Here is a 10,907-nt window from a genome sequence, read left to right on the forward strand (position 1 = left end):
GCAAAAATTGAAGCCAAGACACTAGACTTTCTTGCAAAATCTACTGCTGGTACCAACATTGAAATACCCGCCCCAAAACACATACGCGACTGGGTCGATCGAAATGGGCGATACTTTACCTTGACCGAACGCATACAAGGCCAAACACTCGAGCAAGCGTGGCCGACTTTATCAGAGTCCCAAAAAGTTTCCATTGCCGATCAGGTCGTCCAAGTTCGCAAACAACTTCGGTCTAATTTCACCTCAACTACTATACAAAGTGTCGACCAAGGCCCTTGTTATCCGGGCTTACTATTTCTGGATATGGAACCATATGGGCCATTCCACTCTGACGTGGAGCTTTGGGATGCCCTTGCCATGGCTTATGACAATCTACCTAAAGATGTCTTCGAGAACTTGAAAAAACGCTTTCCAAAAAGTGAGCCGTTTGTGCTCACCCATTGTGACCTTAACTTAGGCAATATCATGGTTCGGAACGGACAAGTTGTTGGTATACTTGACTGGGAGTATGCTGCTTATCTCCCTGTCTGGTACGAGTATATCTCGGCGTCTTTTGCATTCACAGAAATGGATGTGGAATGGAAGAAGGTGCTTCGAGAGCGTCTAGGTGTACATGGTGACGCATATGATGATGCAAGGGCTCTTTGGAAGGACCTGATTAGTCTGAAACAATATCCGAATCTGGATGAGAAAGGTCAAGAAGCTCTTGAGAGGCTAGCATCAGTTTAGATTTTCTTGATGCCAAATCCATAAAATTGCTAGTCTTTTTATAGTAAGTATGATCTACGACCTCTCCCCTACCTTCTCTTTGGACAATCTTCCTCGATAATCTTTTAGCATAAATAACGATAGGTGCATTGCCCAGGTGGCATTTAATATACTGACAACCTGATATGGAAAGTGAAAAGTTCTATGGATCGTTCTCGATCCCATTTAAGATTCTCCAAGAAATGACGCTTGCTCAAACTTGCCGGAAGGGATTGATATAGTTTTACCAGGGCAGAGTTCCGACTGTGGACTCACATCTACAGCCTTTAAGCCCACCATGACTTGCATCACTTGTTTCACATTGCGAATGATGGGATGAAACACCGGTACCAAACTGTTTTGATGATAATAAGAAAGGCCACCAGAAAAGAAAGAAACAAAGATAAACTGCCAACTATGAACAAAACTTTGAAAGGCTGAGCTACACCTGCATCAACTGACAATTGTCTAATGATAAATTTCACTGGTTTCTGTTTACGAGCTTCCCGGACCACCAAGCAGGGCAAACCGCCGCACAATGCTGGGACCTATCTCGTCATACTCGGCCTTGGTGTGGCAGTAGCTTCGGAACTCGGGAGTCTGACCCAGCAGACTACCTCCGAACCAGGGACCGTGACGCTGGCGTTTGTGGGTAACGACCGCAACATCGAGACCACCACTCCGCGCGCCACCGCTACGGGCCTCGGACGCACGAATTCGGTCATCTACCAAGTGACGAATGTCACGCTGTAGGCGACGACCAAAGTCCTTGTACAAAGTAGAGCCACCAGACAGGACAATGTTCTTATAAAGTCCTCTTCGGACATCGATGGGGGAGGATTGGATGACACCGTCGACGACGTTAGGGAGCGGGGTGAGGAAGTCGGACGAGTAGATTTCGGGGTTGAAGAAAATTTCCGGGGCAAGGAAACGCTCGTATCCAATGTCAATGTTCACACTCCGCCCGTTGGGCGCAGTGACGGTGTGCTTGAGGAAGCGGTCTGGCTCGCGGTCGTAACGGGCAAACTCCTTGACGATATCCGGACTGACGTAGCAGTACTCTTCCTTGACCTTCTCTGCTGTCTTCAAGCTGCTGTCGGGCTCTGCGCGGTCACGTAGTAGGTTCTGCACGAAATATGTGATGTCGCGTCCAGCGATTGGGATACTCTTGATGGAGGAACCGATGACGTAGCCCTCGGCGACGGGGATAACGTGAGTAACACCGTCACCGGAATCGATGACAGTTCCAGTCAGAGAGCGATCCGTGACCTTTGACGATGTCCATGATGCGGCGAGAGCAAGGACGGCTTGGACGGCAATGTAAAGACCGGCGCAGTTAAACGATTCGAACATGATTTCGGCGGTGTTCTCGCGGTTCTCGGGAGGGTTCAGGGGCTATAGTTCAAGGTGTTAGAATTCATGCTAGATGCGATCCACTGGTGCACGCATTCTCCTTACAGGTTCGGTGAGAAGGAAGTAGTGGTCCTCGGGCTCGACGCGCAGGTATTTGAAGATGGAGTTTGACCAGAATCGCTCCATGTGGTCCCAGTTCTCAATCTGTCCGTGCCGAATGGGGTAGTTGACGCCATAGCCTGGACCTTGGCCGGCAGCCAGGGCCTCATCACCAATGAAGAAGTCCAAGTCCTCCGTGCCACGCTTCGCGGAGAGGTTGGAGCTAGCCCCACCTCCGCCGCCGAGGAACGAGGGCTTGTTTGCGACTGGAGGACGGCCTGCGGAGCTTCCAGCACTTCCAGCTGCCTTGGTTGCAATTGCGGTGGGGAAAACGAATGAAGGAGAATCGTTACCGGCGAAACCTGTAGGAACGGGGAGAGCATGTCAGCCTAATCCGCGATCGCGAGTCTCCTGCACCCTGCCCGACAAGACCTACCAAGCTTGGAATAGCCAGTACCGCTATACAGGAGCAAAATATCAGCATTAATCACCTAATAGGAACTGCCGTGGCGAGCTTACTTGTCCATGACAACGGCTGGTGTTTGGTTCGCCATGGCGGGTGGTTGGGCCTGGACACAATCCAAACACGGTAAGGGGTGAAATGAGGCCTAAGTGGTTGACAAGTTCAGACAAGAAAGAGGCAATTCCTCGTATCTCAATTGTAGCCGAAATCGCCCTAGTTCTGAGAGAGCAGGAGGACAGGCAGACAAGGCGGGGGGGAGGATGCCCAGGTATCCGGAGAGGTCGAGATTACCTAAGGGGGCACGTCAACATCATGTGCCGCTATTTAAAGAACTAAGTCAACAACGTTGGAGATGGAAGAGATGATTGCTAGGAAATAGATCATTTGTGTATTCCCTTTGGCCGTCCTTGGCTAATTTCGTTAACTCAAGCAGTCACATGCACCCCAAAATGGTAGGTACGACTGCTACAAGGTCTGATAAATTCTTGAAACTGTTTTGGTCTCTTCAACACCTCCATCCCTAAGGCATATTCCCTCTTTATTCTTTTAAACTATCATTCCTTATGAGAAGCAAGAGTATACTGCTTGTATTTGCTTGTCATATCATTACCTCTTTTCAAAACCTTCTATGGTCCGATCACCGGTGTTCTACACTCGCTTCACTTTACGTGCCCAAATCTGCCATTGCGCTCGAGCATTGGTTCCCTGTGATGATTTAGCTTGAAAAAGCTCGAAAACACAGCCTAGACGAGCACTTCCAGAGAGTCATTGGGCTGAAGCTAGGTTGTTAGCCTTGTTTTCACGTGTAGACTTCCCGGAAGGTCTTACATTGTGCATGAGACAGAGATAACCTGGCACACCACGATCAACACGTCTTAGGTGAGCTAAAAAACAAGAAGAATCCCAAAGAACTACCTATCCTCATCGTGTTTTCGTTATTTGCACCGCATTGTTCTCACGTTGCCGAATTCGCCATCGTGCTGGTTCTCACCTCGTCGGTTTCTCAGCCTAATCTCTCGTTTACTTCGCTTGCAAATCTCTAACCTTCAAAAGGTAAGTCGACACGGAGATTTCCTGGGTCTTGATATCGACGGATCATCATGTCACACCCTTTACGGTACGATGGCCTGTGTGCAATCTTCGTCCATGCTGGAGCAGGCTTCCACAGCTATGACAATGAGAACAAGCACCTTGAAGCTTGCGAAAAGTAAGAACCTATATGATGAATGATTGAACTCACATGGTCTGACATTCTGTTTGATTTAGTGCTACAAAGAAGGCCATGGCATTTTTGAGGAATGGGGCCACCGCCGTTGATGCTGTTGAAGTGGCTCTGATGATACTCGAAGACAATCCCATCACGAATGCAGGGTTCGGTAGCAACCTGAACGCACATGGAACTGTCGAGGGCGATGCTTCAATAGTTGATCATCTTGGACACAGTGGAGCGGCTGGAGCTGTGCAAAGTAAGTTCCCTGTGGCCCGAGTCTTCATACCTTGAGCTCTCTAATGTGGCTCTAGACGTCAAAAACCCGATCATGCTCGCCCGCAAAATTTACGACAAATCCAACGTTCAGCTAGGCATGTCGAGAGTACCTCCTAACTTTCTTGCTGGGCAGGGCGCCAAAGAGTTCGCATGGGAGCATGGTGTGATAATCATTCCCGATGAAGGACTGATCTCGCCATCGGCCGAAACCCGGTATAAATCATGGGCAGCAGAAGTTGCAGAGCACGAACGTATCACGCACAGCGAAGATGAACTTGATTATTGGTATCGCCGACCCTTGACTCCTATGGACGAACGCATCAGGCGCCTTGAAGAGAGAGATCGCCTTGAGAACCCCTACCAGCACTACCAGAGCAGAGTTAGAGACCCCAACCCAGACCCAGCAGAAGAACTCAGAGTCACCAGCACGCAGACTCCAGCTCCTGGCGGGAAGGGCCGCCCAGCAACATCCCCAGCTCACAAAGAGACAAAAAAGAAGAAGAAGGCCAAGACCGGCAGAGCTCGCACACCCGGGCAGTCTGTCTCATCAATGGGCATGTTCCCTGATGGAAGCCACGATGAAAGCTTCACGGCAGATGAGAAGGAACCAAGGGAAGATTCGATCACTGACACCATTGGCGCAATCGCAATCGATAGGTATGGAAACATTGCCGCCGGCTCATCTTCTGGCGGAATAGGCATGAAGCATCGTGGTCGCATCGGGCCCGCTGCTCTGATTGGCATTGGCACCCATGTCATGCCTGAAGACCCAGGTGACCCAGATGGAACTTCATGCGCAGTCGTCACATCGGGAACCGGTGAGCTCATTGGTTCAACACTGGCAGCCAGTACCTGCGCGCAGAGAATGTTCTATAACCAGCGAAAGGGACCCGGATGTCAATTCACTCATGTTTTGGAGGAGGATGCGCTCAGATCATGGGTGAAAAACGAGTTCACCGGTATGTCACGTTCCTTGCACATCCGCCATCAAACGCTTCTTGATACTGATGAAAGATGAATTTTGGCATACTAGGTCATCCAGCCGTGACCGACAGTTTTCTCTTCGGCGCCATCGGAGTCATGGTAGTCAAGAAGACCAACAGCGCCATGGAACTTTACTTTGCCCACAACACCGAGTCTTTTGTGAGTCGCTTGGTAATTTTCGACGAAGGACTGACTTCTAACTAAGTGTACCTGACAGGCTCTTGCCTCATTTACCAGCAACGCCGATAAACCGCGGAGTTTGATGTCTCGTGGAGCCCGTGGAGCAATCAGCCAAGGAGCCTCTAGGATCAGGTTCCCCAACTATCGTAAGGAATCGAAGCGATTTGAACAGAATGTGCATTACTAAGATGAATGTTGAACAGGGGCTCATTAAATCTGGATGCGAACAGCACTCGTCTGCCAACGAAGGCCTCTCAATGCCAACCTCACATTTGAGTGTCGATTCACATGGCAGCCTTTTTCAAGCCCTGCCAATTGCTTCTGATCATGCTCTTCTTTGCCTGAGAGTTAGTATACCCGGTTCCATCATGTTCTCTGACCCGACTACCTACCCAGCACGCCTGGATGACGAGTCGACGTGCGTCTTCCAGCCGTTGATTGTTCTTAATTGGACACACAGTCCTTGACAATCGGGAATAAGCCTTGTGTAAGAGTAGCCCTAAATCCAAGTGACCATCTGTGTATGCCCATTTTCTTTTTCAAAACTAGGGAGGAGAGCATTGTCTTGAATCATTATGTTGTAACTTGCTAAATGTTGTATATCCTACGCACCAGTATGCGTTCATATTCCGAGCCAACGCCAGGTGATATTGCAAGTGTCCAAGCAGCTAAAAGGGCTGCAGCGTTTCCATGTGAATGCATTTGATAATTTGACTCTCATGAGCCAGGCGTCGAAACAGACATTGGTGTCCCGGCTCCAGAAGCCCCGTTGACCTTCTTCTTCTTCTTCTTTTTCCTCGGCAACAACGCCGGCTTCGCATTGTTGTCCCCAGTATCCAAATGCGTCCCACAAGTCAAGCATTCGCTCCCAGGCGGCGGTTCGCAGAAGATACTAAGACAAATCGAACACACGAAGCCAACATCCACGACCCGACGATGACAGAAGCACGCAGCGCGGAAATCCACATCCACACGCGTAGGTAACACAAGATGTCTTCGAGACCTCTGATCTGGTAAAAATGCCATCATCAAATACTGCAGCAACCCACGTGGCTCCGAGAGCGACATGTATATACCCTTGGTGGCGTCAGACGCTTGCTGTAGGAAGACAGCGTCGCCGCTCAGCTTGCACACATCGATTGGGATGTGTAGGCGCTGACACGCAAAGATGCTATTCATCACGGGGATATACTGGTGTGCAGAGTCGCTGGAGCCGCTGACGGAGACGATTAGAATGCGACTCTGGAGTTTCTCCTCTTCGTTTGATGCGGAGTAGCGGTTTGACGGTGCGGTTCCTTGGGCAATTGTGTCATCCGGGTTTGCACCGCCGTGCTCTTCGGCCCAGGCGATTGTTCGGCGGTTGATGTGGCTCAGGGCTAGAGTTAGGGCGCCGGCTAGCATGGTGGATGTGTTGCTGCGGAGATGTTCGGTGGTCGTTGATTGTACGAGCTCTTGCAAATTGCGGGTGACTTGGTCTTCGACGATGCGGAAGGGTCGGTATTTATTTGGTTGGGGGGTTGCCTCTGTGTTCATTGAAATGTCGCCGTCCTGGTCTGTTGAGGCCGGCGCGGTTTGGGACGGGTAAAGCCATGCTGCTTTGTGCGTGTGTGAGGCTACCACAGCGATTTCATTTGCATAGTTGCAGGCTAGGTGGGCGTTGATGAAGACGAGGATGTTCGCGATTGCCTTGGACAGTGGGAGGGAGTCTTCGAGGGTGTTCCAGGCATGTGGATTGGTATCAATGACGACGGTGAGGAGGGACGGGGCTAGGTCTGGGACTGTTTAGCTGGGATGTTCTTTCTTCACTGGAGCCGAGACACTGACCAGTAGCGCCTAGTTCATAGTGCTCGGAGGCATCAACGGAGTTCATTGTGTTAGAACGCGCAGTCGCGGTTCATTGTAAGATGAGACAGACTCCCTTGAGCTGGTCGCAAACTAGGAGAAACCCCAAAAAGACCTTTTTTGAGCCTGTCAAATTGAAGCTCCCCAGTATTGATGGTATTTAAGCATCGAAATAGGAACAAGTAGGAACTTTCAAGGATGCATGCATAGCTTTGACCTCAAGATGATCTCGAAAAGATAAGGTCACGGGGTGATAACAGTCACTTTAGATATGACGCCGCCACTTTTGACACATTTCATACTTCCCTTGTTCTCGTACGCAGTAGCTTGACTCTATTTTCTTTGTTTTAGATCAGTCAGAAACCAACCCCAATCGGAGTTGGGGGGCCGTGAAGATCTGACTAAAACTACACGGAATATCTGAGCACCTTTTGTTGAGAGTTCGTTTCGGTTGATTTGACAAGATGGAGTGCTTGGCGGTGTATCCCTTGGACGCGCCAAGAGGCAATTATTGCGTACAGTGAAGTGAAATTCGGAACCTCACAGAGAGAAAGTGAGGAAAAGTGAAGCGGAGAGAAAAGCAGATCATCTGGAGTAGTACAGGACAACATGCTGACTGGGGAGGGAGAACGTGTCGTCGGCCGGGGATGTGGTTGGTCTTATCGCTGATTTTGGCTAAAATGATGAGACCAGCCCTGGAGGTGAAGTGCTCAGATGTACCTAAGATTAGACGCAGGTTTGACACTATCTGAGGGAAACAATTGGATCACTACTTCTGCAGGATATTACTCCGTAGTTCGAATAGTATAATAGTAACTCCTAACCCCGGCTCTATCGGAGCTCTTTATCTTCCCTCCGCTCCGCACTTCCCCTCCAGAAAAAAATAACGGGTCCTCTCCGCTCTCCTTTTTACAACCATCTGGAGTAATTCATTATCTCCGGATTTACATGCAATGGTCCTCACAGGAGAAGAACGTGCTGTACACTTGGCCCGAGAGGCTGTTGAACTCGTTGACGCGGGCCACCGTGAGGTACGTGATTCACCCCTCCATTGGATCTATATGCTAATTCATGCAGGCCGCCTCCCGTAACCTCCGTGAAGCCCTGTCGATTGCCCCCGAAAACCCTCAAGTCAAAGCTGCTTTCCTGAAAGTGCAGCAAGAGGACAACGAGGGTCATCAGTTACTGGACCTTGTTCGAAAATACACACAGAACGATGAGAATGCAGGGAAAGAAGCCGCGGCTTATCTCCGCACAGATGGATTAAAGTCGCCAGAAGGGGTCGCACTGGAATCTTTGAAATTATTACTTGCACAGCGACCGCAATCCCTGTCGCCGACACAGGATGACATCATCTCCGGGTTGGTGCGACAGAACGCCAGCGTGAGGCAGTACTTCTCCACCCAGCTCCAAACTTCTGTCACCGCATTTTTCGATGAGATCTACGACCGAGGCGATGGGGCAGCGGTGTGTCTTGATACAGTTGTCCTGGATCCCACGGTGTGGACCTCGGAAGAAACCCGCTCCCATTGCGAGAGTGAGCTATTCCAATTGTTTATTGCCAAGCTCATGGAATCTGGGCATGATCTCGACGGACGTTCGTTGAAGGGAATAACAAGACTACTGGCTGTTCATGCCGAAGAACTCAAGCATTTGATTGACAATGAAGGATTTGAGGTCATTCTATCGTCCTTGGACTATCGGTTGCCACTGGAGGTGCGCAGCCAGGCCACGTTGGCTACTGCCAAGTACTTGGAGGTCGCCAAGGAAGCCGGAGAGAAGAAATTCCTGACTCTGATCATGTCGATCATCGGCAAAGGTCGCATCGACGATCTAATCGTGGCTTTCTCTGCACTGGCCGCTATTTTCCCTGTGGCCCCCACGGCCGCAGCAAACCTGTTCTTGTCCGATGAATTCATGGCCCATCTTCAGCCATTGGCAAATCGAGAAGCCAAGAGCAAGAAAGTCGATCTACCGGTGCTGGAGCTGCTCAATGCGGCATGCATCAACCGTCCCTGTCGTGAGGCTGTCTCCAAGAAGTTTGGAGAGTGGCTATCACACAACTTAACCAATGGCAGCGATGCTTGTTCGGAACTAGCAGCGGTGGCTCTGGCGAAGATCCGGGCATCTGAGCCGGATAAGCCCTCCACTGGCAACGGTAAGGTCTTGGAGGATGATAGCGAGTCTGAGCTCGTTCACCGTTTCAAAGGACTGATGTCTGAAAGCAAGGTTGAGAACAGTTCCCACGCAATCGAAGGCTTAGCCTACACCTCGGTCAAGCCAGCCGTCAAGGAAGAGCTCGCCAATGATCCCACGTTCCTCCGGAATTTCATTGCGACCATGAAGAAGAACAGCTCTGACTCCTCGGTACTATACGGCGGTCTGATGATCGTCCTGAACATCACGAAATTCCTACCTAACCTCTCTGAAGAGCAGAAGAAGATGTCGCAACTGAAGGACTACGCGGACGCATCTGCAGGAAAGAACAAAGCAGCGGCCGCACCAGATGCTCGGGATGAAGAAGACGCCGTCCTGGCAAGATGTGCCGCAGTGATTGATGCCGGCATCATGGCTTTGTTGGTTGAGTGTGGTCGAATCGCGTTACCCTCCACCAATGAACTCACGGCCAAGATCCTACAAGCTTTGACAAGGCCTCAAAAGTCCCGCGGTGCACTCGCCCAGCAAGGTGCAGTCAAGCTTTTACTTGGCCTTGCAGCCCCAAAGCAAAGTAGCTCTGGCCCTGTCACGAACGAAACGACACGGATTGCCTCCCACGCGCTGGCCCGAATTCTCATCTCCGTTGACCCTTCGCACGTCTTCCCATCATCTGGGTTCCCTCAAGTGACATCCGCCGTCCGTCCTCTCCTCTCTCTTCTTTCCTCCCCCGAGACTCTGTCTTTCTCCGCCGACCAACCTCGCGATCTTCTCCCCGTGTTTGAGAGTCTCCTCGCTCTGACAAACCTCGCTTCTTACCCCCACGATGATTCTGCCCCGGAACTCACCGTCCGAGAAGGGTGGTCTGCAGTGGAAGACCTGCTTCTCTCTAGCAACGCCCGCATTCAGCGCGCGGCCTGCGAACTGGTCTGTAACTTGATGACCTGCGAGTCTGGCATCGTCAAGTTCGCCGATGGCTCCAAAGCAGCTTCCCAGCGTCTCCACATTCTCCTCGCTCTGACTGATGCCGACGACTTGGCTACTCGGCGTGCTGCTGGTGGCGCTCTTGCTATGTTGACAGATTTCGATGCCGCCATCGCCGCTGTTTTGGATCGACCCCGGGGCGTAGAACTTCTCCTAGGGTTATGCCAGGAGGACGACGACGCCCTCGTGCATCGCGGGGTGGTCTGTGTGCGCAACCTCACCTGCGTCGCGACAGGTGACATCGGATCTCGCGCGAAAGCGGCCGTTCGCACTGCAGGGGGAATTGAAACACTCACCGCTTGTATCAAGAAAACGAAGACGCAAGCAGTGCTACAGATTGCGGTGGAGGCTTTGAAGCCCCTGGTTCAGTAACGAGCATGATTGCCCTCGTTTTATTCTTTCTTTCTCTTTGCATGTGGCTATGGGACGGACTTGCTGATTTGGAGTTTGGGGGCCTGTTTACTTTGAATCGTTTTTTTGTTTTGTTTTTCTCGGAGATGACCTGACCATGAGCACAGCGGATTTAGCGATTGTCTTTTGTGTGTTTTGTTTACTTAGGGAAGAAGGCGTAATGCCTTCGCCCAAATAGCTTCAACCAGTCTACAACTATACTTC

The 10,907-nt window shown here is 50.8% G+C and overlaps 5 protein-coding genes across 5 annotated transcripts; 3 read left to right on the plus strand and 2 right to left on the minus strand.

Annotated features, from left to right (window-relative positions):
• Positions 1-303: 303 nt before the first annotated feature.
• N7506_005990 (phosphotransferase family protein) lies at positions 304-729 on the plus strand (the record flags this gene model as incomplete). The annotated part of the gene is made up of 1 exon (XM_056955283.1): positions 304-729. The coding sequence occupies one exon, from the start codon at positions 304-306 to the stop codon at positions 727-729; it is 426 nt and encodes a 141-aa protein (XP_056809617.1).
• A 513-nt stretch (positions 730-1,242) lies between these two features.
• N7506_005991 (actin-related protein 3) lies at positions 1,243-2,753 on the minus strand (the record flags this gene model as incomplete). Its single annotated transcript, XM_056955284.1, has 4 exons — positions 1,243-2,142; positions 2,206-2,561; positions 2,636-2,658; positions 2,719-2,753. The coding sequence occupies 4 exons, from the start codon at positions 2,751-2,753 to the stop codon at positions 1,243-1,245; spliced, it is 1,314 nt and encodes a 437-aa protein (XP_056809618.1).
• Positions 2,754-3,762: 1,009 nt separating this feature from the next.
• N7506_005992 (threonine aspartase 1) lies at positions 3,763-5,499 on the plus strand (the record flags this gene model as incomplete). The annotated part of the gene is made up of 5 exons (XM_056955285.1): positions 3,763-3,869; positions 3,929-4,128; positions 4,184-5,107; positions 5,182-5,291; positions 5,350-5,499. The coding sequence occupies 5 exons, from the start codon at positions 3,763-3,765 to the stop codon at positions 5,497-5,499; spliced, it is 1,491 nt and encodes a 496-aa protein (XP_056809619.1).
• Positions 5,500-6,029: 530 nt separating this feature from the next.
• N7506_005993 (TFIIH/NER complex subunit TFB4) lies at positions 6,030-7,182 on the minus strand (the record flags this gene model as incomplete). The annotated part of the gene is made up of 2 exons (XM_056955286.1): positions 6,030-7,084; positions 7,137-7,182. The coding sequence occupies 2 exons, from the start codon at positions 7,180-7,182 to the stop codon at positions 6,030-6,032; spliced, it is 1,101 nt and encodes a 366-aa protein (XP_056809620.1).
• Positions 7,183-8,107: 925 nt separating this feature from the next.
• On the plus strand, positions 8,108-10,664 carry N7506_005994 (UNC45-central domain-containing protein; the record flags this gene model as incomplete). The annotated part of the gene is made up of 2 exons (XM_056955287.1): positions 8,108-8,185; positions 8,232-10,664. 2 exons carry the CDS (start codon positions 8,108-8,110, stop codon positions 10,662-10,664), a joined length of 2,511 nt encoding a protein of 836 aa, XP_056809621.1.
• Positions 10,665-10,907: the final 243 nt, after the last annotated feature.

The sequence above is a fragment of the Penicillium brevicompactum genome (genome assembly GCF_028827555.1).
Source record: "Penicillium brevicompactum strain IBT 35665 chromosome Unknown utg000005l_segment0_segment0, whole genome shotgun sequence".
Classification (NCBI taxonomy): Eukaryota; Fungi; Ascomycota; class Eurotiomycetes; order Eurotiales; family Aspergillaceae; genus Penicillium; species Penicillium brevicompactum.